General features: G+C 49.9%; 1 protein-coding gene and 1 pseudogene across 1 annotated transcript in view; one reads left to right on the forward strand and one right to left on the reverse strand.

Annotated features, from left to right (window-relative positions):
• The window catches only part of LOC121479507 (heat shock transcription factor 2 binding protein), a 106738-nt gene that overhangs the window by 1601 nt on the left and 78621 nt on the right, over window positions 1-26516 (forward strand). Inside the window, exons 2-4 of the mRNA XM_041735166.1 lie at window positions 831-931; window positions 3838-3988; window positions 18346-18449. Coding sequence (XP_041591100.1) covers window positions 831-931; window positions 3838-3988; window positions 18346-18449 — 356 coding nt within the window. The remainder of the gene's footprint in view (window positions 1-830; window positions 932-3837; window positions 3989-18345; window positions 18450-26516) is intronic.
• Window positions 25123-25822, reverse strand: LOC121479428 (annotated as a pseudogene).

Genomic DNA, 26516 nt, shown 5'->3' on the forward strand with positions numbered 1-26516 from the left:
GTCAGGGTCAGGTCCTGGGTCAGGGGATGGCAGGGTCAGGGTCAGGTGGCAGCGCAGGGCATGGCAGGGTCAGGGTCAGGTCCCAGTGCAGGGGTGGCAGGGTCAGGGTCAGGTCCCAGTGCAGGGGTGGCAGGGTCAGGGTCAGGTTCTGGTGCAGGGGGTGGCAGGGGTGGCAGGGTCAGGGTCAGGTCCCAGTGCAGGGCATGGTAGGGTCAGGGTCAAGTCCCAGTGCAGGGCATGGTAGGGTCAGGGTCAGGTCCTGGGTCAGAGGACGGCAGGGTCAGGGTCAGGTGCCAGTGCAGGGCATGGCAGGGTCAGGTCCCAGTGCAGGGGTGGCAGGAGCAGGGACGAGGTCAGGTCCCAGTGCAGGGGATGCCGGGGCTAGGTACAGGACGGATGCAGGGGATAATGGGCTGGTACAGGTCCTGGCATGGGGACGGATTTAGAGTGGTTGCTTGCGAGTGTGCTCTCCTGCCTGGAGAACATTCGGGGGCCTTGGGCATTGTTGGCAACCTGCTGGCCTCAGAAACAGACGAGGTCTTAGTTGCGCAGGACCCAGTACACTGGACCGCCCTGGCGGCACCGATGGTACACGCTGGGCCCGCGGGGCAGGTGAATGGACCAGGTGGCATCTTCCCGAGCAGGTGGTCGTCTGGGCTACTGGCGACTGGCCGGGCTGGCCCTCCGAAGCCGGGCGGACCCCTCGAGGAGCCTCGGCTCCGCTGCGCGCCGCCCCTGGCCTAGCGCCCCCCGCGGGTCGGGAAGGTCCCCGGGACTGTCGACCTGACCTGCCGCTCACCCTTGCATCCCCGCGTCCTTCTACTCTGCAGGCACCGAGTCTGAAAGCCGTGAAGGCAGCAGCGTCGCCGCGGAACCTCGCCGAGCCCCACCGCTGCTCGCCGGGCGGAGGATGCTGCGCCAGCTCCTGGAGGTTCGAGCCTCGCTGCGCGCGTTCTCGCGCTTTCGGGCCTGTGGGGCCTGCGGGGTCAGAGGGCGCGGCGCGCAGGCGCAGGGAGCGGGGCCGCAGGGAGCAGGGAGCCGGGCCGCAGGGAGCAGGGAGCCGGGCCGCAGGGAGCCGGGAGCCGGGCCGCAGGGAGCCGGGCCGCAGGGAGCAGGGAGCTGGGCCGCAGGGAGCCGGGCGCAGGGAGCAGGGAGCCGGGCCGCAGGGAGCAGGGAGCCGGGCCGCAGGGAGCCGGGCCGCAGGGAGCCGGGAGCCGGGCCGCAGGGAGCCGGGCCGCAGGGAGCAGGGAGCTGGGCCGCAGGGAGCCGGGCGCAGGGAGCAGGGAGCCGGGCCGCAGGGAGCAGGGAGCCGGGCCGCAGGGAGCCGGGCCGCAGGGAGCAGGGAGCCGGGCGCAGGGAGCAGGGAGCCGGGCCGCAGGGAGCCGGGCCGCAGGGAGCCGGGCCGCAGGGAGCAGGGAGCTGGGCCGCAGGGAGCCGGGCGCAGGGAGCAGGGAGCCGGGCTGCAGGGAGCAGGGAGCGGCAGGGACGGGCCGCAGGGGGAGCCGGGCCGCAGGGAGCGGGGCGGGCAGGAGGGGCCGCAGGGAGCCGGGCGCAGGGAGCAGGGAGCGGGCCGCAGGGAGCCGGGCGCAGGGAGCAGGGAGCCGGGCCGCAGGGAGCAGGGAGCCGGGCCGCAGGGAGCCGGGCACCGGCCAGGGAGCCAGGGAGCCGGGCGCAGGGAGCAGGGCGCCGGGCCGCAGGGAGCCGGGCCGCAGGGAGCCGGGCCGCAGGGAGCAGGGAGCGGGCCGCAGGGAGAGCCGGGCCGCAGGGAGCAGGGAGCCGGGCGCAGGGAGCAGGGAGCCGGGCGCGGGAGCAGGGGCCGGGCCGCAGGAGCAGGGAGCCGGGCCGCAGGGAGCCGGGAGCCGGGCCGCAGGGAGCCGGGCGCAGGGAGCAGGGAGCCGGGCCGCAGGGAGCCGGGCCGCAGGGAGCAGGGAGCCGGGCGCAGGGAGCAGGGAGCCGGGCCGCAGGGAGCCGGGCGCAGGGAGCAGGGAGCCGGGCCGCAGGGAGCCGGGCCGCAGGGAGCAGGGAGCCGGCGCAGGGAGCAGGGACCGGGCCGCAGGGAGCCGGGCCGCAGGGAGCCGGGCCGCAGGGAGCAGGGAGCTGGGCCGCAGGGAGCCGGGCGCAGGGAGCAGGGAGCCGGGCCGCAGGGAGCAGGGAGCCGGGCCGCAGGGAGCCGGGCCGCAGGGAGCCGGGAGCCGGGCCGCAGGGAGCCGGGCCGCAGGGAGCAGGGAGCTGGGCCGCAGGGAGCCGGGCGCAGGGAGCAGGGCAGCCGGGCCGCAGGGAGCAGGGAGCCGGGCCGCAGGGAGCCGGGCCGCAGGGAGCAGGGAGCCGGGCGCAGGGAGCAGGGAGCCGGGCCGCAGGGAGCCGGGCCGCAGGGAGCCGGGCCGCAGGGAGCAGGGAGCTGGGCCGCAGGGAGCCGGGCGCAGGGAGCAGGGAGCCGGGCGCAGGGAGCAGGGAGCCGGGCCGCAGGGAGCAGGGAGCCGGGCCGCAGGGAGCCGGGAGCCGGGCCGCAGGGAGCCGGGCGCAGGGAGCAGGGAGCCGGGCCGCAGGGAGCCGGGCCGCAGGGAGCAGGGAGCCGGGCGCAGGGAGCAGGGAGCCGGGCCGCAGGGAGCCGGGCCGCAGGGAGCCGGGCCGCAGGGAGCAGGGAGCTGGGCCGCAGGGAGCCGGGCGCAGGGAGCAGGGAGCCGGGCGCAGGGAGCAGGGAGCCGGGCCGCAGGGAGCAGGGAGCCGGGCCGCAGGGAGCCGGGAGCCGGGCCGCAGGGAGCCGGGCGCAGGGAGCAGGGAGCCGGGCCGCAGGGAGCAGGGAGCCGGGCCGCAGGGAGCCGGGCCGCAGGGAGCAGGGAGCCGGGCCGCAGGGAGCCGGGCCGCAGGGAGCAGGGAGCCGGGCCCACCGAGCCGGGCTGCACCAGCCGGGCGGTGGCCATGGGCGAGACGGGCGGCGCCGAGGAGGCCTGCGGGGTCAGTGGGGAGGCCGGACCCCGTGACTGGTGGCGCGGTGCTCCCGGAGCGCCCGGGCCGTGCCCACCCGCGCAGGGGGCCCGGGAGGGGGCAGCGGGCGTGGCGGGGACAGTGCGGCCCCGGGGCGTCGTGCGGGGGCCGGGAAGTGGGGGACCCGGGCTCGGAGCCGGGCAGTGTCCGGTCCACGGTGAGGGCCGGAGGCGGTCACCCGGCCTGCCCCCCCACGGCCTGGGCGGCTGGGGAGATGAACGGAACAGCGGAGGTGCGGGGGGGCGCTCCCAGAGGGCCGGGGCAGCTGGGCCCGGGGGTGGGGGGGCACCGAGCGTGTCCGGCTGCTGTCGGCCTCGGCTCCCGGGGGCAGGGTGGGGGACCAGAGCATGTCTGGCTGGTGTAGGTCGCGGTTTCCGGGGGTGGGGGTGGGGTGGGGGGTGGGACCGGAGCGTGTCCAGAGCATCAGCCTCGGCCCCCCTCCCCCCAGGGGTGGGGGAACGAGTGCCTTGGTGGCCTTGGCTCTCGGGGGATGGAGGTGGGGTGTGAGGGTGGGGGACCAGAGCCTGTCCGGAGCTGGGGCTGGCCTCGGCCTTGGGGGGGGGGTTGTTGGTGGTGGGGGGACTGAGCTTGTCCGGCTGGCCTCAGGCCCCGGGGGTGGGGGACCAGAGAGCTGCCTGATTTTCAGCGTCAGCTGGGGGGGCACTGGCATGTGGATGGGAAGGGAGACACTTGCTCCCCCTCTGAAGTGTGCAGAGCAGAGGGCACGGTGGGTAACCATGAGCTTCTGAAAGCTTTGTGAGCAGGCGGTGTCCAAGGAAGGAAGCCAGCCAACTCGGGCAGCAGTCGTCAGGAAAGATGTGTAATAATGGGAAAATCTGCTCCTCCTTTTAGCACGTGGGGACTAAAGAGGAATTCGTTAAAGTCCGGAAGAAGGACCTAGAGCGGCTGACCACTGAAGTCATGCAGATCCGGGACTTCTTACCTCGGATCCTGAATGGGGAGGTGCTGGAAAGCTTCCAGAAATTGAAGATTGTAGAGAAAAGTGAGTCTGACTTGCAGTGAGCAGGCAGGGATGGGACGGCAGTCTGCGCCCACGGCTGATCTTCCACGAACTGCCACTGTGGCTGCAGTTGGGAGAGTCGGTGGGGACTCAGGGTGAGGTGCCCTGGGGCGCAGAGCTCACACATCCCTAGTAAGCTGGCTGGGGGGAACGTGGCCAGCTCCCTGGGGTCTCCCTTACTGGCTCCTGTTTCTACCTGCCTCTCATCCTCGGCGTGAAGATTCCATACTCTTAGAATTAGAAAGCTCCACTCTAAAGATTAAGCGTTGGTATAAGTGAAAAATCCTGCCTTGTGGAAACTTTGCATGGAGTTAAAAGTCTCAGTAGAGATATGTGTGTATTTACTTGTTTCTAGGTGAACAGACAAGCCCGTGTCTTGTTTTTATTAAGATTGATTGATTTATTTTAGAGGGAGAGGGAGAGACTCCCAAACAGACTCTGTGCTGAGCTCTGAGCCTGCTGTGGGGCTCGATCCCACAACCCTGAGCTCATGCCCTGAGCTGAAATCCAGAGTCAGATGCCGCCCTGCCAGCTGCCACCAGTCAGTTTCCAGCCCTGATTTAAGTCCGGAATTGCCAGGACTTGTCCATTCAGAGATTGAGATTCACCTTGAGCTCTGACGTCAGGTGTCAGTCTGGGAGCCTTATCGAAGTTCTAAGATTCTGGGACTGATTCTGCACTTAACTAACATATTAGATTACAGTTAAGTGAGTCTTTGGTGCTTAAGGCTGGTCTAACGCTGTGCATTGGACTCCCCACCATCCCTGAGTGGTCTCTAGGACAAGTGTTTCTTTCTTTTCTTTTCCTTTTTTTTAAAAGATTTTATTTATTTATTCATAAGAGACACAGAGAGAGAGGCAGAGACACAGGCAGAGGGAGAATCAGGCTCCATGCAGGGAGCCGACATGGGACTCCAGGATCGCACCCTGGGCCGAAGGCGGCGCTAAACCACTGAGCCACCCGGGCTGCCCAGGACAAGTGTTTCTGAGTGGCCCAGAGTGTGTCTCTAGTACTGGTCCAGACAAGAAGATACCTGAATTCAACAGTACGCGTTTCTGGCGTGGGCTGATGTACCTGGCCAAGGGGGCAGCCATACGCAGTTAGAAGGGAGAACGCTCATGACCACTGCAGTCCCCTGTCCTTACTTCCTCTTTGGAATCCTCAGATCTGCCCTGTGGTTTGCTCTGGGCGAGGTCAGCTGCACACTGCCTGCCTCTGACTTCCTTGCTGGCTGCCAACAGGGCTCGCCATGGAAGGCATCATGGGCAGAGAGAGAGATTGGGGGTCTCCTCCTACTCTCTCCATGGCCATGACTCCTCCCCAGGGCTTCCTTGACAGTCTCAGCTCTTGCTGGACTTGACGCTGGTAGCCGTTTGTCTCCCCTTCCTCCATCTGGAGGGCTGTTGCTAGTCTCTGGGTGCCTTACCAACCCCTACCCTCCTCCACACATCTCACCATCTGGGATGTTGTCTCCCATGGACACCCTGTTGGCTGTGCTCTAGGTCCCTGGTTATACCGTAGCTCCAGACCATTGGCTTCGGAGTCCCTTGTTCTGATCCCGTGCTCAGCCAGTGACCTTCTGAGAGCAGCCAGTCACCTGAATGCATTTATCTTCAGGGAAGGAAAGTCCTGACCCGTAGCAGAGCATGCAAGTGGGCTGAGTGGTTGCGTCTCGGCAAATTAATGAACTGGCATTCTGAAAACGACATCAGGGTCTCATGAATTGGTTAGCACGAGTCAGTCTGGAGATCACAAAATCAAAAATGTATATATGAGAGCGAGGGGCACAAGAACTGAATCTGTGATGATGTGATCAGAGTTAGACTTTAAGAGCTCTTGCCTCGCCGTCCCCAGACCCTGTAGTCACGTCTTCCTGCTCTGGCTGTTTTGTCTTGGTCTACTTTGCTGACGCGTCCTCTGCAGCAGCCTTTTGGCTAGTGGAGCTTCCTGTGGAGTCGCCTCACTCCACGGCCTTTCCATGGGCAGTCTCATGTACACACAGCTTCAGTTCCCATGTTGCTGCCAGTGGCTTCTAGGTTTGGCCCAGAACCCCAGGCTTAGTTAGGGCCTTGAGTCAACTCCTACTTGGCATTTCTCCTTGTGTATTTCACCATCATTTCAAATTCTCAGTGTTTGTCCCAACCTAATCAGCCTGCGGCCATCAGGAAGCACCCATGGGTCCTTGGTCAGGTTTATTGGCTTCTTGCAATAAGAGAGGCCACACCCCAAAAGAACCATGGGCATCTTGCCAACAAGAGGCTAGAGCCGCGGTGGGTTTTGGGGGAGGGTGGAATTTAGGTGAAGTGCACGTTAAGTCATGTTTTGATGGCCTCCAAGCAGAGTAGGGCCGTGTGTGGGGGCATCACCATATCCTACTACAATGGACCACGGCCTCGTGTCTTTGAGAAGCACAAAGTTTATTTTATTTATTTTTAAAGATTTTATTTATTTATTCATGAGAGACAGAGAGAGAGGCAGAGACACAGGCAGAGGGAGAGATACAGGCAGAGGCTCCCTGCAGGAAACATGATGTGAGACTCGATCCTGGGACTCCAGGATCACACCCTGAGCCAAAGATAGACACTCAACCACTGAGCCACCCAGGCGTCCTGAGAAGTACAAAGTTTAGATCGTGTAGAACGTTGTGTCTGGAAATTCCTTATTTGAAGCTCTGCAACTAGCTAGAAATCAAGGCTGCTGCCCTGTGTCCCAGTGACTTTGATCCTGTAGGGAACAGCGGGATGTTCCTTTTTTACTGGTATAATTCCAAACAGCAAAATTTCTGACAGTCTGAGATTTTACAAAATAGACTTTTTGTGAATAAGAAATCAGCAGTCACTGAAAGGGGTCGTTGTCACAGTGTGTTCTTGGGAGAAACATTGTTTCCTGTTAACTTGGCAGCTTGCTTCATGTGTCTGTTGGCCTAGCAGTGGCGAACTCCGGGACAGATTTCTCCTTTCCTGCCTCTGACTCATTCGTGCCGTCCATCCCCCTAGCCCACCTCACACTGGGCTTTCTCAGTCTCCTCAGGGCACAAGCAGGTTTTTTCCCTCATGGCTGCATCCTGGATTCACTAGCCTGCGTCTGCTGCCACGTCTGAGTCCAGGCCCCTATCTCTGCCTCCTGTTTCTCTGTTTGCTCATTGTCACTTTCCAGTCTGCCCCAGACTGTGTAGCCTGTGTAGTTTTTATTTTTTTATTTATTTAATTTTTTTTAAAGGTTTTATTTATTTATTCATGAGAGACACACAGAGAGAGGCAGAGACACAGGCAGAGGGAGAAGCAGGCTCCGTGCAGGGAGCCCGACGTGGGACTCGATCCCGGGTCTCCAGGATCATGTCCTGGGCTGAAGGCAGTGCCAAACCGCTGAACCACCGGGCTGCCCGCCTGTGTAGTTTTTCATAGTTAGGTGTGGTTATGTCATTTCCCTGCTGATATCTTCAGTGGCTTCTCCTTGCTTTTAGGATACAGACCAAAAAACACCCCCTCTCCAAAAAAGCACCACCACCCAAAAACCTAAGCAAAACTGTACCATGGCCCAAAACACTTTGTATTATTGGACTTAGCCTCAGGCACAGTCTCATTTCCTCGTCTGCCTAGATAAGGTCTGTCTTCCCATTGGTCCTGTCAGGTGTTGCAGCACACCACACTTTTCCTTCAGATAAAGTCATTTTTATTGTCATCCTATGATGTAGGTTGGTGGGAGGGCAGGGCCCCTCTTTTTGCCTCCCACTGTATTCTCGGTGCCCAAATATTTGGTCCCGAGGGACTTCCCACCCACCCCTTTTCTGCATACTCTTCTTTCTGAATTGCTCAGTATCACAAAGCTAGGGCTAGAGGTACCTGGGTGTTAAGAGAAAGGGAGGATCAAAGTGGATTTGGTGTCATGCTCACGCTCAAGGCTTGACTATGAACTCTGAACTTGAGTTGGCCCTTGAAGGCTTCTGCATCTCTGGCCTGAGGCCTGGCCCACAAGAGGTCCTTCTAAGGCATCTTTCACTTAGTTTTGGCTGTTGAATTTTTACTATTTGGGTGACATGAGGAAACAAAGTTTCTCTCTCTTTTCTTTTTATGAGGAGGAGGGCTGCTGGCTCTTCCCTGGGCCTTCTGAGACAAATCTGGTGAGCCATGGCCCCGAGAGTGGCTCCCCCAGAGGTGATCCAAGGATCACAAGGTGACAGCAAGAGCTGATGGACATGCTGATCTATCTGCCCTCCTGGCCCCGTGGTCTTAGAGCAGTATTGGGGTTTCTTTTGCTTCTCCAGTGTGTGTCAGCTTAAGGAATGACAAAGAGCAACACAGAGGGAGGAACGAATGCAGACAGGAAGAGAGTAGAGGGCAACTATACCTGATTCGAGGGGAAGCTGCTTTTGGAGCCTAGGGGGTTGGCTTGTTTGGGCTCAGGCCATAAAGGACTCATGTTGACAAAATGAGTGTCACGTAGTGAATGGGACTTAATTCTGATTTTAGCATAGTAACTCCCTTTAGGAAATTGGGTAGGTAAGTGGTAGAGTTTGGAGTCTTCATGGGAAGGGTGTTCCCTGAGGATCTCTGAGAATATATGAGCATTGAGGAGCCAGGCATGCTTTGAGGGGTAAGAGGAAGGTGTTTTCAGATGGTATAAAAGTCACAGATGAGAGTAGAGTTGATTGCCCACTAATAAGCTAATTTTTCACCTTGATACGTGGAGCAAGGATTGGGGTATAGCAGAGTCAAGGTCAGTAAATGTCAGTAGTTGATGGGAGACTAAATAATAGTAAATTATTTTTATTTTGAGATGAGAGGCAGGTGGAAGTTATCCATGGAAATCATGTCAAAATAGCGACTAAAATGACATTTTCAAGGGTATGATTTTTTTTTTTTTTTTTTTTTTTTTTACCTGTAGAATAAGCTTGAGGAATTGAGTGGAAGATAAAGGAGAATTAATGATAGAGTACTCACCAAGGAAGGTCTTGGACTCCATTTGGGAGCAGGATTATGGCTGCCTGGGTGGACTGGAAGGGACATGTGAAGAAATGGTTAGTCTGGGTGGAGAAGTGAGGGCAGAGCCTGACAGTGGAAGTACGGAGTGCTGGCGCGCTGCTTCTGTGGGCTCTCAGGTGTTTCCCTGCCTGTAGAGGGGACAGTGATGTTTACCTTGAAGCAAGGCTTCAAATGAGACGACTCTTTGGGAAGCACAGGCGCGTAGTGTGCGGCTCGGGGGGCCCTCGGGAAAGGACCTCTTCAGGTGGAGGGGCCGCTGGACACCTGGTGGACTGAAGACAGCTCCGCTCCTGACCCAGCACTTGGCATTCTGACTTAAACAACATCACTCTGCGAATTTGAAAAAGGTTTAGGGAGGCTTGGAGTACGAGGGACCTGGTTTGAATTCTGTTTCTGTCCTTTCTTAATCTGTGTAAAATGGGGCTCCCACGGTGTTCTCAGGCCTCCACAGATGACCTTGGCAAAGCAGAGATGGGGAAGTACTAGGTAAAAGTTAGCTCGCTCCCTTGCCTCTCACCCCTTCCCAAGTGTGTTCATCTAACAATAATGGAGTTTTACTGTGTCAATGTGTGTCAAAAACGTTTGTTTTAAATTAGAATCCTGTTTTTTAAGGACTTATTTTAGAGTGTGGGCATGTGCGTGTGAGTGGGGGGAGGGACAGAGGGAGAGAGAGAATCCCAAGCAAAATCCATGCTGAGCATGGAGCCTGACGTGGGGCTCCATCTCACGACCCTGAGATCATGGCCCGAGCTGAAATCACGAGTCGGTCACTTAACTAATTTATTTTTCAAAAATAAAATCCTATATATTATGTGGTTCAGTATGTAAAATAGATGAAAGTTATATTTTCTGCATATTTAAAAAATTCTGTTTTAGAACATTATTTGTAAAGTCGATACAATGAAATGTTTTGATGAAAACAAAATACAATCAATATTAGATTTTGGAAATCAGTTGCAGCGCCATCCTAAGTGTCCAGTTTCTGTTTTTAGTTGTGGCTGTTAAGTTACAAGAAAAAGACATAAATCACAAAGGTAAAGAATTGCAAATGGTGAGTTTTTAAACATTTCACTTTGCAGCATCAGGATGCTTTTCAATGAAACTGATCTGGAAGCTTGAAGGCAGTGGGGTCAGATGTTTTTGTTTCATGGTGAAGTCACAAGGTCTGATAATTCTTTGCCTGTCTTACTGGCATGGATTCATTTGGAGGAAGATGGTGGAAAAGCCAGTCGGCCTGTCCTGTAGAACACTTGTCAAACACCTATGCTGCCTTTGAGATGTCAGATGATATAATTTAGGAACAATTGGACATCTTAGTGGCAGGCGTCTGGAGGTGGGATTGTGTAACATTTCCTATTGACACCAAACATAAATTGCAGTCTCATTTGATGACTTTAAATCTGCAATGTTAGTTTTAACCTTTTAAAATTTATTTATTTAAATAAAAATGTTTATATTGTGAACCAGCCTTGTTTTGTTCCTTAAACGTCAGTAATGAACAGAAATTAGCGTAGCCGTGATATACTGGGGAGAGGTTTGTCTAATTTTCTGTAGCAACAGAAAAAATTATTTTGTGCAATTTAAAATTTGTGCAGGAGGGCAGCCTGGGTGGCTCAGCAGTTTAGCGCCACCTTCGGCCCAGGGCCTGATCCTGGAGACCCGGTATTGAGTCCCACGTCAGGCTCTCTGCATGGAGCCTGCTTCTCCCTCTGCCTATGTCTCTGCCTCTCTCTCTCTCTTTCTCTCCCCCTCTCTCCCTCTCTACCTCTCCTTCTCTCTCCCTTTCCCCCTCCCCCTCTCCGTGTCTCTCATTAATAAATAAAATCTTAAAAAAAAAATTTGTGCAGCAGCACCTTGTCTCTATCTACATGGTCCAGTAGAACCTTCTGTGATGATGACGGTACTGTGTGATTCCCTAAATGTTTAAAAAACAGCTGCTAGCTGTATATAGCCAATTGGCCCAGCACCATTTATTGAAAAGACAATCTCCTACTCCTGTTGTACAGGATTGTTTTTTTTTTTTTTCTTTTTAAAGATTTTATTTATTTATTCATGAAAGGCACAGAGAGAGAGAGGCAGAGACACAGGCAGAGGGAGAAGCAGGCTCCATCCAGGGAGCCCAACGTGGGACTTGATCCCGGGTCTCCAGGGTCACACCCTGGGCCGAAGGCAGATGCTCAACTGCTGAGCCACCCAGGCGTCCCTCTACAGGATTTTTTTTTTTTTAAGATTTTATTTATTTATTCATGAGAGACACACACAGAGAGAGGCAGAGACACAGGCAGAGGGAGAAGCAGGCTCCATGCAGGGAGCCCGACGTGGGACTCGATCCTGGGTCTCCAGGATCACACCCTGGGCTGAAGGCGTTGCTAAACCGCTGGGCCACTGAAGCTGCCTAACAGGATTAGTTTTGATCTAAATGGCTGTGTATGTGGGGATTTGATTCTGAATTCTTTATTAGTTTTATTTATTTTTATAATGTTCATTATTAGTGTTTATTAGTTTTTATATTGATTTTCTACTTGGTTGTGTTTTATTCTAGCTCCCTGATGAAATTGTCTTTTTGCTGGAACATTAATCACAGTTTAAGTCTGAATCTGGCAAATTCAGTATCTGGATCAGCTATTGGTCTGCTTGTAGTGTCCATTTTCCCTCTTGGTAATCTTGGTCATTTTAAGTGACTAATGGACTATTTAAATTGAAAATTTGTAGAGACTTTGGATGATAGTATTTTTCTTTGGCAAGCCGTGCCCCTCCTCACCACCCCCTACCTCATTGCACGCACTGTCTGCTCGCCTCTGCAGCTGTCGTGTGCTGCTTACGCCTTGCTGAGCGCCTAGTAGAGGGAGTTGGCTCTGACGTCACCTCATTCTTCTGTGCTTCCATCTCCTCTGGGATCATGACCCACCATAAGTCTTGGCTGTCCAGCAGCTCTGTGGTTTATTTCCATTTCCCAAGCTCTGTGCTACCACTGACGGCTCTGCCCAGCTTTGCTGCCTCTTTGCCTGTGCTGCTTTGGAATATGCTAAGATTCCCAGGAGGAATGGGGTGGGAGGCTGGGCTCCTGTACCGCTGTGAATGCTCCTCCTCTCTGGGTCCTGGCCTGAGGGCCTCTGTGACTCAGTGGTCCCCACATACCTTCAAAGGAGTTAGTTTGTTTAAATTCCAGTTTCCTAATTGTTCTCAAGGGAGGATTGATCTGCTACCTCACCATCATAGCTGGAAATGGGAGTCCTTCATATATGTGGTTGTGACTTTTAAGTTGTTAAAAAACACATTTTAATGTCATACAGTAAAGACAGGCTGTGGAAATGTCCCAGATTAAAGGAGGCTAAAGATACAGCTGAAGGCCACACGTGACCCTAGACTGGTGGTTGTACTTGGAAGGGAAAAAATGCTACATAAAGGGCAGTTTCGGATCATTTGACAGAATTGGAATGTTAGTGGCAGATTAGATAAAGATATTGTATTCATTTTTCTGAAGTTGATAACTGTATAGAGTAGGTGTGTAGGACGTTATCCCTATTCTTGGGAAATACTGAAGTACTTACGATGTATGTAACTTACCCTCAATGGGCTCAGAACGCGTATTGTGTGTGTGTGTGTCTGTATGTGGTACAAACGATGAACAAATAATGCGAGACGTTGCCAACACGTAAGTCTGGGTACAGGGAATATAGGTATTGTATTGTATTGTATTGTATATTGTACAGGGAATATAGGTATTTTTTTTCATGCAATGTTTTGTAAGTTTGAAATTGTTCCCAAATAAAAAGTCTGAAAAACATTGTAAAATGGATAAAGTGCTGTTTATAGAACATATGTGTCCTTTAGGCACTCTTGGGTTGTTAGCAGTGGGGTTTGAAAACCACAGTACTACATGGTCTTTAAAGCATTGGTGGGGGCAGCCTGGGTAGATCAGCGGTTTAGTGCTGCCTTCAGCCCAGGGTGCGATCCTGGAGACCTGGGATCGAGTTTCACGTCAGGCTCCCTGTATGGAGCCTGCTTCTCCCTCTGCCTGTGTCTCTGCCTCTCTTTGTGTCTCTCATGAATAAATAAATAAAAATCTTTAAAAAAAGCGTTGGTGGGTGTTTTGAGATTAATTTCCCAAGAGTTTGGTATTATTGAGAAGAGGGAGACCTCTGTTTCAGCTCAGAGAAAAATTATTATTTCTGGCCTATAGAAATCTGAACAAGAGAGAGAATCATGAAGTTTATGATGAAAGAGTGAATGCCAAGAAGGGATTATTGGGGTCCCTGGCTGGCTCAGTCAGTGGAGTGTGCAACTCTCAATATTGGGGTTATGAGTTTGAGCCCTACATTGCATGTAGAGATTACTTGAAGTCTTAAAAAAAAAGATCATTTGAACCAAAAGTTTATTGTGACCCAGTGAGACAATATCAGTGTCTCATGTCCATGTTTGGCAGGAACAAAAGGGGAATCTTGGAGTATAATGTAGAGGACAGACAGGACTGGACAGAGTTTGGGGAATACACAGGAGGATCACAAAGCCCCGGGAACTGGAGGAGTGGGGTGCCAGGGCTTTCCTTAGAGCTGCCAGCTGCACAGAAGGTGAAGTTACTGGAAGATTGTCAGGGATGACACAGGGGAAGTAGATGTCCCAGCAGGTCTCCTTTCGTCCCTGGTCCCTTTGGAGCCTGCTGCTGTTCAAATATAACAGGAAGCTAAAAGCCAAAGAGCCCAATTGCTGTGGATGTTGACTTTAGCCTCTTGGGAGCACTGAGCGTGGTGTAGTACGGATCCAAAGGACACGTGGAGATGGTCTGGCAGATGGGGGCCTGGGAGACTCAGGAGAGAAACAGGGGCTTATGGACAGAGGAAGTGGGAAGGTAGCCAAGATGGAGAAAATAGGGAGGTACATTATTGGAATATATCACTCCTGACACCCCACCATTAACATCTTATTCTAAATAAATAAAATCTTAAAAAAAAACATTTAAGGGATGCCTGGGTGGCTCAGCGGTTGAGCGACTGCTTTCGGCTCAGGGCATGATCCTGGAGTTCTGGGATCGGGCTTCCTGCATGGAGCCTGCTTCTCCCTCTGCCTGTGTATCTGCCTCTCCCCCGCCCCACCGTGTGTCTCTCATGAATAAATAAAATCTTAAAAAAATAGTAGTATTCTTATGCCAATAACTGAAAACATTTCCTGACTCTGGTTTGAGAAATACGTTCACAGAACTCATTTGAATTCAGTAAGATTGATCTTAGGTTTCTGTGATGGTATTTGTTTTCAGGTGCCCAGCGAATTTAGTCAGTGAGTCAGGGAGGTGTTCGCCATCTGCCTGGCATCTGTCAAGCACTGCTAGGTAATGTCGGGATATTCAAAGGGCAAAATTTGACCCTCTTCCTTAGTAATTTACAGGTAGACTAAGGAGCTCCAAGAGACTCAGATGTTGAAGTTAGTGATACAAGGTACTGCCAAGTCCATTTGGCAATGCCAATATAGAACAAATTCCTGTTAGTCACACGTTTTCTTCATCTTATAAAAGATAACTCCAATGGCCTTTAAGTTAGAAGAAGAAGAGTGGTTTGGGGAGCAGATTTTTGGCAGTGGAGAGAAAAAAATGCTATTTGCACGTTCTGATTCCAACTCGTTTCCCCCAACCCCTTTGATTTGTTTTAAAAGTTTGACAGCTAATTAAAGTGTTGTTTGGCTGGCTTATAGTGGGTAGGATTTCAAATGCACTTAAGCTCTTTAACTGAAGGTGTTGTTTTTTTTTTTTTAATGAATCCTGAAATATTCTCATTTTTTTCACTTTTTTTCCCCCATTTTTTTTTTTTACTTTAGGTATGTATATTGTTGACAGGCTGATTAAGTTAAAATGAAGTCTTTAGGGTGAGCCGTGATCCAGTATGACTGGTGTCCTTGTAAACGGGTATATTTGGACATAGAGCACACGTGTATAGGTAAGCTGATATGAAGGGACCAGGAGAAGGCCCAGTGACAGTGGAGGCAGATGGGAACTCTGGAAGATCTAGGCTCCTGAAAGGTGGAGGAGGCAGGGAAGGACCCTCGCCTACAGGTTTCGGAGGGAGCGTGGGCCTGCTGACACCTTGGTCTCGGGCCCACAGCCTCCAGAACTGGGGGACAGGATGTTTCTGTTGTCAGCTGTCCAGTCTGTGGTGCTTTGTTACATACCCTCCAGATCTCAGTTCACAGTAAAGATGGGCTCCATTAGCAGCTAATCGTGAATTCTTTTCTAAACCTATTATGGAGTGCTAGGAAGGGAGAGGTTAGCTATGAAAGACTTTATTTTGGGTTTGAGACTTTTAGCTGTTTTGGTCAAAAACGATACTTTCATATTAACATGAAACAACAAGTGTAAGTTTATTCTTATTTTAAGCATGCCAGGTGCTAAAGGGTAGAGAAATTGATCCCTTATGTATGCTTTACGTTTCTTTGCTCAGGGTTTCAGAAATGCTGCTTTTCATTTGTAGCTCTCCCTCTTGCTGGTAATAGTTCTCTGCACCCTTCCCGTGGATAAGTTAAGCAGTGAGAGATACAGCCTTTCTCATGGTATTAAAACTACCAGGGCAGCTCCTGTGGCTCAGTGGTTTAGCGCCACCTTCAGCCCAGCGTGTGATCCTGGAGATCTGGGATCGAGTCCCACGTCGGGCTCCCTGCATGGAGCCTGCTTCTCCCCCTACCTGTGTCTCTGCCTCTCTCTCTCTCTCTCTTTCTCTGTCTCTCATGAATAAATAAATAAATAAAATCTTAAAAAAAAACTATCAAAAAAGGATTGTGAATTTCAGAAGTGGCCTGTGATGTAGATTATTTCTGTGTATTAGTAGTCTGTCTTAGCCGCCATTTCATTCAGTTAACAGTTACAGGGAGATTTCCTTCCTTATGAATGCTAAAGATTAGTAGTTACAAGACAGCCTAGGCTGGATGGCAGCTTCTTCCCTATTCTGACATCGAAGCTGGGTAAGATAATGTATCGTTCACTGTCCATATTCTTTCTGTCCCTGGTTTTTAAAATAAAAAAATCATAGAAGTGGTATATTCTCATTATGAGGATGAGACATATAATCAAAGTGGCTGTATATTTTTCTCTCTTCAAGGATTAGCAGAAGGAACTTACAGAGAAGTAAAATTCATTTGTGTAACAAATATTTATAAAATTCCATGTACCGTTGTAGGGATTTGGGATGTATCAGAAAATGAAACATGAAAATACCTGCCCTTGTGGGGTTTGTTCAGGGCTGTTGGCACTGCGGGGGGGCCACGCTGAAAAAGCAGGGTGAGGGTTTGGTTGGGAGAAGGCAGCCGTGCTCCCATCTGGCCACGAGGTGGCGGCCTTGTACAGCTGAAAGCCACCTGCCACCTCCGGTGCCCGGGTGGGCGGGTGTGGCATTCCCCCCACCATGCTGACTTTGAATTCTGTGGGGTGCCCGTGGGGGAGTAGAACGTTTGACCCCGTCCCCTTGTTATGGTAGCCTATGGATATACGGCTACACAGGGCCAGAGACTGTGAGGTTACCCTAAGGAAAATCTGTGGGGCCAGGATGAATTCCCATGTGTGTTTATACGTCGTAAGGCCTGTAGAGATGTAATTTTCTATCTTTGCCACCTTTGAGTGACGTACAGCTTGATGATACAAGAGAATTTAAGAGTGAACTGCGAAGAAAAAGTTTGTACCGATTTATTTTAGTTCTTTTCATTTTGTTTCTTTTTATGAGCATATGCATTTCATAGTTCATTCATAATTATAAATGACATAAGTTTTCATTTAACACTGTCACAGAAGGCAACTGTGTAGCTTCTAGAGCCTAGCACTTGACTGACAGTTGATTTCTTGGGTGGCCAGGATTTGCAGCGCAGAGCACAGACTTCCAGGAGAGTCCTGTTGTGGCGTGATGCATTGTAGGAGGAAGGGGCAGAGAGGAGAACTGATTTGAGCTAGAAAAAAATAGTCCCACTTTACATGGTTTCTGAGAAACACCGTTTAAGACAAGTTGTGCCAGCCAGTTTCATAATCTGTAACCGAATATTTGGCTTTAGGTGCTAATCTTCCCTCTAGGGCAAAGGGTGCCTGGAAACTGCTGACTCCCTTCATTTCTCCCGCGCTTTGGGGATGCCCCTGCTGTCCTTGGCAGTCCCCTGCCTTCTCAGAGCCCTGGGCCGCCAAGCCACCCCCTGGGCTTGTCCGCACTTCCCTGGAGGGAGCGCTGTCCTGCCATCTCCTCCCCGGGTGGAGGGGGGCGCCAGTTTTCAGGCCGCTGCCTGCTGCCTCCCACCACCTGCTGTCTCTGTCCCCAGGTTCCTGTGGCTGGGCTCCCTCACTGGCTCTCACTAGTTGCGTGTTGTTTTCATTTTGTTAATGACCAGAGACCAGGCTGTGGCCCTGAAGCCGTCTTTCTCAGAGTCTATCCCAGACCAGCAGCATCTGCCCCACCTGCGAGCTTGCTGGAAGGGCAGATTCTTCAGGCCCACCTCAGGCCTACTGAATCGGAGACTCTGACGCTGGCGGGGGCGGGGGGGCGGGCGCAGCCTGTGTTGAACCAGCCCTGTAGGGGATACTGGCAGACTAACATTTGGGAGTCAGTGTCCACAAGCACTGCTGCATTAGCTCCGAGTGCTGTATGCCTCCTCAGATCCGGGTACGTGTTAGCATAGACACTGATGATTTCTTAGTTCCTGAGGTCAAGGCACTTCATTACTTTGCTTTTTAAATGTCAGTATTTCTGCACCATAATATCTTTTCTTTAAAGTTGACCATACCTGTGATTCCAGACTTACTAACGTGGATGTTTTGGGGATTTTGTTGGCTATTTGAATCACCACCTAAATGAACGTGGTGGGGAGTTGCCACGGTTGCCCGCCTTCACCGCGGCCTTCTCTTGTCTGATCACCATTGCTTCCGCCCCTCCATTGACGGCCGCTGCGGCTCTTCCTCCTGAGTCAGTCTGCCAGTTGGTGAGACGAGCACTGTGAATCAGCCCTGGCTGGCACCGTCTACTCACCGAGCTGCCTTCTGCTTTTTATGGAGCAGATACAAGTCTGTGCCACGAGACAGTCGGGTTTCTCAGCCCTGCCGTCAGTCCCTTACGTAACCCACTTTCTTAGAGCCTCCAGTACGAGTTTGGCAGTAAAATCAGGGCTTAAAAACATAAGACTGAAAACAACAACAAGAAAAGTGCCTTTGGGTATGGGCTAGAAACTGGCAAAAACCTGAAGAGCAGAACTTTTAGAATATTGGTCATTGAAGGACTGGTTCTGTGAATAATCACACCTGAGCAGCCCATGCCCATTTTCTTGAGAGATTTGGCTCATTGGATTCTTAGAGGACATTCATGGTCTGAAATGCTGAGTGTTGTTGTGTCTCTCTTCTTCTAGACCTGGAAAGGAAAGAGCAAGAGTTAGAGCAACTGAGAATGGATTGTGAGCACTTCAAAGCCCGCCTAGAGACCTTGCAGGCTGACAGCATGAGAGACAAGAAGGTACGATGCTAGCATGCCAGTGTCCGGGCTGCTCCCCCACAGAGCCGAGTGGCCGGCAGCCCTCCTAGCCCTTAAGCCTCAAGAGATCGTATTTTAAAATGTATGTAATTCTGGGGGCGCCTGGGTGGCTCAGTCAGTAAGTGTCGAACTCTTGATTTCAGCTCAGGTCACAATTTCAGGGTCCTGAGATTGATCCCTGCGTTGGGCTCCATACTCCGTGGGGAGTTTGCTTGAGATTCTCCTTCTCCCCTTGCCCCTCCCCCTCCTGGTGTTCTTGTGCGTGTGCATACATGTGCGCTTTCTAAAATAAATCTTAAAAAATAATAAGGGCTGGAAAATAGTCGAACATTTGGATTTTATGACCATTTAATATGGAGAATATTTACTGGGTAGGCTTGTAATTATGACTTCCTGTTAACTTTAAAAAAAGGTTTTTTTTTTTTTAAGATTTTATTTTTTCATGAGAGACAGAGAGAGGCAGAGACAGAGACAGAGGAAGAAGCTGGGATCATGACCTGAGCTGAAGGCAGATGCTCAACCACTGAGCCACCCAGGTGCCCCAGCTTAAAAATTTTTTAAAAAATATTTATCTATTTGACAGAGTACTCACATGTGTCTAAGTGGGGGGCCAGGGGCTGAGGAGGGAAGGGAGGGACGGAGTAAGAGAGAGAAAGAGAAGCAGACTCCTCACTGAGCATGGAGCCAGATGCAGGGCTCATTCTCAAGGTCCCAGAGTTCATGACCTGAGCCGAAATCAAGACTTGGACACTCAACCAACTTAACCACACAGATGACTCTAATTTTTATGTCTAAAAGACCACTTCAGAACATTAAAAATCATAGTATAATAAGAATTCTGAAAAATGCACTTAATAATTTATAATCAGAGATGTATTAACTGGAAATATTTGTAATAAACCTAGGGGATCATTTACTAATCTTTAAGAAACACCTAATGTGTTTTAATATTTGGCGAGACTAATAGTATTTCTTTTTTTTTTTTTTTTTTTTACTAATAGTATTTCTTAAAAATTACACATTCTTGGGTATCCCTGGGTGGCTCAGTGGTTTGGTGCCTGCCTTCAGCCCAGGGCGTGGTCCTGGAGTCCCGGGATCGAGTCCCTTGTTGGGCTCCCTGCATGGAGCCTGTTTCTCCCTCTGCCTGTGTCTCTGCCTCTCTCTCTCTCTCTCTCTCTCTCTCTCTCTCTCTGTGTGTCTATCATGAATAAATAAATAAATCTTTAAAAAAATTACACATTCTTTTTCTATAGAATAAATGATTTCCCCTTCTCTTCTGTAAAGCTAGAACTATCCTATCACTTCTGATAAAAGTCAGGTTGTGTGTATTTTTTATTTTGAAGTAGTAAAACACTAACAGTACTAGTAACAGTAGCTGGTATCTGTCGTTTCCTGTGTGCTGGCAGGTGGCCAGCCACTGGCTGTGCATCGAACATCTCCTGTGCGTCTCCTAGCACAGCAGAGTCAGAGGCACTGTTAGCCTCAAGGAGGTTAGGTAGCTGGTCACAGGTCCACTGCTGCCTCATGTGAAGGAATTCTGAATATCTGTGGCTGCTATGGAGGTTTTCCAGGACTGGTGGGTTTTGTATGGACTTTAACATTGAGCAAGAAGGAAAGGTCAGGGAAAGAGTTTCGGTCTCAAAACTGAGTTAGGTTGAATGTCAGTCACATAATCAAAGTTGAAATTTTAGCTTTGTTGTATGTTTAGATCACAATAATTTAAGATGACGGTGGCTAATTTGTCTGGGCCTAAAAGTTTCATGGTCTGAAAGAAGTTGACCAACAGACAGGAAGGATCTGATAAAAGTTAACAATGCACTTGTTAGGTTCTGTACTTCCTGAATTTGCTGAGATGTCCTTGTTAAGGTTAAAATTTAATTGGACAGAATCTTAGATTTCCTTTTTTTTTTTTTTTTTTTTTTTTAGTAGATAAGCATAGGAAAAATGCATGTTTTGTGGACATTTTAGAGGCAATGCTTAAAAATGCACCATTCATGGGGCACTTGGGTGGCTCAGTGAGTTGAGTATCTGACTCGTGATTTTGGCTCAGGTTGTGATCTCAGGGTTGTGCGACTGAGCCCTGCGTCAGGCTCCCTGCTCAGCGTGGAATCGGCTTGAGATTTCATCTCTCTCCCTCTCGCTGTCCCTTCCCCCTTACTCACTCACTAATAAATAAAATCTAAAAAAAATAAGCCATTCTGGTAAAGTGCCAGTATAGAGGATGAAATGGCCCTGGTGAAGTTAGTGTCAGATCAGTGGTGTGTTTTTGCCCTGACAATTTGACCTTAGTTAAAATGTGGGAATATTTTAGGTTAAACTATTTCCTATTTCCAGTCACGTTTCCTGTTTAATTGTCCTGCCAATTTAATACTGATGGGAGCCCTTTCAAGTCTGCTGTTACAAGGCCACATCTCTTCTTGTTGTAGAGAACTGACAGCTGCCTTTTCCGTAGCCTTTTCTGTGGTCTCCGTCCAGATCTCTACAGCTCATGAGGCTGGACTCTGGAGGCTTATTTTAGACTTGAGGAACCAGGAAAGAATGCAGGGGCTAGATCCCAAATTAGAGCACTGCTAGTAAGTACTACAGTATGCGTAGAAGTAAGTCATTGGGAAAGACAGAAGTTACTGGATCCAGTATGTATGAAGAGAGGAGAAAACAAAGTGTGGACTCAAAATCATAAATAAGTGTGCTGGATGAGCAGCCACCCCGAACCCCGGGAGAATGGCCATCGGGCAAGGAAAGCTTGATTCTCTGCTTAGTTGAGATGTTTCCCCAGCAGTGGTGGAATCAGATCAGGGGAGGCCAGCTGGGCCTTGCTGTGGGCGCGGGGGCTGGCCGGGAGAGTGGGTCTTCCTGGAGGGGCAGCCTCTGAACTCCAGAGGAGAAAGGGCCCGGCTTCCCCTGTGTGTGACACCACCAGAGGCCCGTGCTGTCACTGTGAGGGCGCACGAGGCTCTCGACAAAGGGTCTGCCAGCAGAGCTTTTACAGTGTCTGACCTGGCTTTCCCGCCTGTGTGAACTTGTCCTGGATGATGTGCGAGTTCAGCCCTGCTCTCTAGGGGGTCTTTCAGCTGCTGGCCTCTGCCTTCGCCTTCTCTGCACGTTTTCTTGTGCACGTACCTTTCAGAGTTAACTACTAACTTGCACAAGACTGCCCATGTATGGTTATCTGTGATTTTGTTAGGAAAGAGTTGCTACTTTTGAGATAGTAAAAGGGAAGTTGTTGTAAACATTGTATATTATTTCAGGAAACCTTCTAAAGAAAAAATTAACTGATAGTGTATTTTAGTTACAGAGATGAACTACAGAGGGTTTTGAAGGAATCCATACTCATTTTAAGTATGTAAACATGTCAGGACTCGGTTACTGTTTCTTTTTTCAAAGCAGTTTTGTTAAGATATATTTTGCATAACAGAATAATCTGTTGTAAAAGTGAAGTTTGACTGTTTTAGTGAGTGTACGCAGTTGTACAGTGTTCACAGTCCATTTTGATTTTGGTTAACATTTTTAGAAAGAATTTAGAGGGGCACCTGGGTGGCTCAGCAGTTGAGCGTCTGCCATCGGCTCAGGGCATGATCCCGGGGTCCTAGGATCGAGTCCCACACTGGGCTCCCTGCATGGAGCCTGCTTCTCCCTCTGCCTGTGTTTCTGCCTCTCTCTCTATGTGTCTCATGAATAAATAAATCTTTAAAAAAGTAAAGAATTATAGATTCACAGGAAGGTATAGAAAAATCGACAGGAGTCCCCTTGTGCCCTGTACCCAGTTTGCCCAGTGGTGGGTGTCTGGAATCCCTGCAGGACATGGTGAGAGCCAGGAGACCAACAATGGTATAACCCACAGGGCTTATTTGGGTCCACTGGTCTTATCTAGTGATGTATCTCACCAGTATTGGATGCTCTCCTGTGTGTGTGTGTGTGTGGGGGGGAATGTGTGTGTGAGAGACTAGTTCTGTGCAGTTTTTAAAAAAATATTTATTTATTTTATTTATTTATTTTATTTTATTTTTTTAAAATAATTATTTATTTATTTATGATAGTCACACACAGAGAGATTGAGAGAGAGAGAGACAGAGAGAGGCAGAGACACAGGCAGAGGGAGAAGCAGGCTCCATGCACCAGGAGCCCGACGTGGGATTCGATCCCAGGTCTCCAGGATCGCGCCCTGGGCCAAAGGCAGGCACTAAACCGCTGCGCCACCCAGGGATCCCTTTATTCATTTTTTTAGAGAATGAGGGAGAAAAGGAGCAGGGGTGCGGGGGGAAGAGCAGAAGGAGATGGATGAGGAGATTCTGTGCTGAGCACGGAGCCGAGCCCAACACAGGTCTGATCTCATAACTCTGAGATCATGACCTGAGCCGAAACCAAGAGTCAGACGCTCAACCGACTGATCCACCCAGGCTCCCTAGTTCAGTGCAGTTTTATCACATACATGGATTCATGTAACCACTACCACATTCAAGATACTGAATTCTTTCATCTATTAACACATAGTTGCTACACATTAATCTCTATAGTTATATTTTAAGAATGACTTATATTTTAAGAATAAGTTATATTTTAAGAATGTCATGAAAATGACTTTTATCACTCAAATTCATCAAAATTCTTTCTTGAATCAATGGTCTGTTCCTTTTTATTGCTGTGTAATGTTCCGTAGTGTAGAAATATCGTTCATTTAACTATTCTCCCATTGAAGTTTGGGTTATTTGCTGTTGTTCATTATTATGATAGAGGTACTGTGAGCATCAGTGTATAAGTTTTTGTGTGATTGTATGTTTTTATTTCTCTGGGATAAATGCCCAAGAGTATGGTCACTGGATTGTGTACTAATGATGTTTAGTTTTTTTTTATTTTAAAGATTTATCTATTTATTTTATAGAGGGCACAAGCCGGGGGAAGGGCAGAAGAGAGAGAGAGTCCCAAGCAGACTCCTTGCTGAGTGCAGACCCTGATGGGGGGACCAGAGCCATGACCATGAGATCATGACCTGAGTTGAAACCAAGAATCAGCAGACCAACCAACCGAGCCACCCAGGAATCCCTGCACATTTAGTTTTGTAAGAAATTGCCAAGTTGTTTTGCAGAGTGGCTGCCCTATTTTATGTTTCCTCCAGTAGTCCATGAGTGATTTATTTCTTCCACATCCTAACTGGCAAGTGGTGTTATCACCATTTTTATTTTAGCCATTCTGGTAGATATATGGTGACTGTACTTTGCATTTCTCTCATGGCTAATCATGTTGAGATCTTTTAACATGCTCTTTTGTTGTCTGTGTATCCTCTTCTGTAAAATATCTGTTCATATCTTTTACCCATTTTCTAATGGGATTGTTCTTTTTTCCTGTTGAATTTAGAGAGTTTTTAATATATGCTAGATGGAACTCCTTCATTGGAGATGTGATTTACAGATAGTTTCTGCAGGCTGGAGCGTGTTGCTTCATCTTCATGGGGTCTTCACAGAGCAAAAATGTTCAATCTGGTGAGGATGAACAAATCTTGTTGATTTTTGCTTCCATGATCATGAACAAGGTATGAGCTTTGTTTTTTTTTTTGTTGTTGTTGTTTTTGTCCAGTTGATCTTGTACTTTGTGGAAGACATGACATCTCCTCCATGGACCTGCTCTTGCACTCTGTGACTGATCAGTTGGGCGCATTCCCCTGGCCTGTTCTGTTCTCTGGCCCCTCCACCTGTTCGTCTACCAGAGCTCACTGTCATGGTTACTGTGGCCACGTAGTGAGCCTCAGCATTGGGTAAAGAGATTCTTCCCATTTTTTTCTTCCTCCAAATGGTCTAGACAGGCCCTTTACTTTTCCACATACATTTCATTATAGGTTCATTTGTGTCTACAAAGATGCTGAGGTTTTGATGGGGATTGTGCTATGTCTGTAGGTCAGTTTTGGGAGAACTGTGATCTTGTCTGTGTCGTGTCTTTCAGCCCATAAACAAAGCACATCTTTCCACTCCTTTAAGTTGTCTTTAATCTCTTTCATCAGTGGTTCGTAATTGTCAGCACACAGATCCTGTACACATTTTGTTAGATTTTTACTTAAGCCTTTCATTTTCTTTCTTTCTTTTTTTGGTTCTACACAATGTTTTCATTTTTATTCAACTATAAGCAAGTAGCAGAATTAATACAGCTTTCTGAAACCCCAAACTGGCTTTCTTCCACGAGTAAAGAGTGATCAATTTAAGAGGTGCAGGCTTGGGGATTTCTGACCGCCTTTCACCCAGGCCTGCAGCTTATCTAGATAGCTGCGCCTGAACCACAAAGCGACTCTCCCTATTGCTGTTTCCAGTACTGCTCTTTAAAGGAACCAGAGACGCTGGCCCCCAGTAATCAGTCCTAGATGTAACACACTGGGGGCTAGTGGTGTGAGAGACACTGTCGAGAAAACGTGACCCAGAAGATGCTGTTATGCACAGTTCTGGACTCAGGCTCATAAAGACAGAGGCAGTGAATCTATTTTTTTTTTTTTTTAAACCTCCCTTAAAGATTCTTTGATGTTCTGCTCTATTACTGTAGACCTGGTCTTTTCACCTGAATTTTTTCTTCTTTAAATTCTGGGTTGCTAGTCCTCCAAAATGGAGGATTAGATTTGATCAAAACATAAGGAGTGTGACCGTGTAGAATTACAGAGGACAGGCAGAAGGAAAAGTCACCCTAAACCACTATCTGATGGCTCAGGTCTTGCCTGTGAGAATGGGAGCGGGGAAGGGGAGAAATCTACATGCATCACTGAGCTTGAGAGCACGCTGGGCACTGCCTGTCCCTGTCTCCTGGCGTCCCTCCACTTCCCAGACAGCTGCTCACAGAGTTGGTCACACAGCTGTCCCATTCAACCTGATAACAGGTGCAGGCTGCCAGGGATTTGAGCTCATACTTCTTGTGGGGAGATGCCACTTTGAATTTACCAGAGTGGTCTCCATATTGTTTGCTGAGAATGGCCTTATCACACTTCAGTGGCCCATCCTGCATGTAAACCAGCCAGAAGTAAAGGGTGAAGGCCTTGGGAGGTCCAGATCCCATGTAATGGAAGAGAACTGTGCCACTACTCATGTCGTTGCCCCATGTGTTGACCCCAGAAAATAGCCCCATTGCCTGTGTTTGGGCACCTGGCAGATTGCCTTCCTGCTGGGAGCTTCTGAGTCTGTCATGACCAACGTGCAGCATTTACCTGGATCAAGGCTATCCCGTGCAATACTGATGGGCTGGTTCTTAACCTGGGTGGGCGTCAGTACGTTGCGCAGTGTACCAACCTTGGCCCTGCTGTATTTGACCTGCAGTGGATGCTGCAGCTGCTCCTCTACCTCCTGTGGGCTCAGGGGCCCAGGCTGCCTTCTGAGGTCCACCAGCATCTTGGGGCCGAGCTGGGTGGATGGTGGTGAGAGTCTTGGCGAGGCTTAGGCCTAGCAGCACTGACTCAGCATGGTCTGCAGACTGGCCACAGGACACATGGGCCCAGCAGCCGGGATGCGTTTTGTTTTCTTTGGAACACTTTTAAATGGTGTTTTAAATTGTAGTTTCCACTTTTTGGTTGTTAGCATATAGAAATGTGATTGCTTTTTGTGTGTTGATCTTATAACATGTGACCTGGCTGAACTCATGCATGAGGTCTGGGAGTTTTTTTTGGATTCCCTGAGATTTTTTTTTTTTCCCCTGAGATTTTTTTAATATAGACAATCATGTCATCTGCAAGTAGAGACAGTTCTAGTTCTTCCTTCTACTCTCTCTACCTTTTGTTTCTTTCTTTTGTGTGATTACACTGTCTGGAACTTCTGGTACCGTGTTAAGTAAGAGTGGCAAGAACAGACAATCTTGCCTTGTTCCTGATCATGGGGGAAAGCAGTCTTTTACCAGTAAGTATGATTAAAAAAAAAAAAAAAAAAGCCCTTTTTAAAAAAAGAATTTATTTATTTTATTTTATTTTTTAAATTTTTATTTATTTATGATAGTCACAGAGAGAGAGGGAGAGGCAGAGACACAGGCGGAGGGAGAAGCAGGCTCCATGCACCGGGAGCCTGATGTGGGATTCGATCCCGGGTCTCCAGG

Source organism: Vulpes lagopus, chromosome 20, assembly GCF_018345385.1.
Source record: "Vulpes lagopus strain Blue_001 chromosome 20, ASM1834538v1, whole genome shotgun sequence".
Lineage (NCBI taxonomy): Eukaryota > Metazoa > Chordata > Mammalia > Carnivora > Canidae > Vulpes > Vulpes lagopus.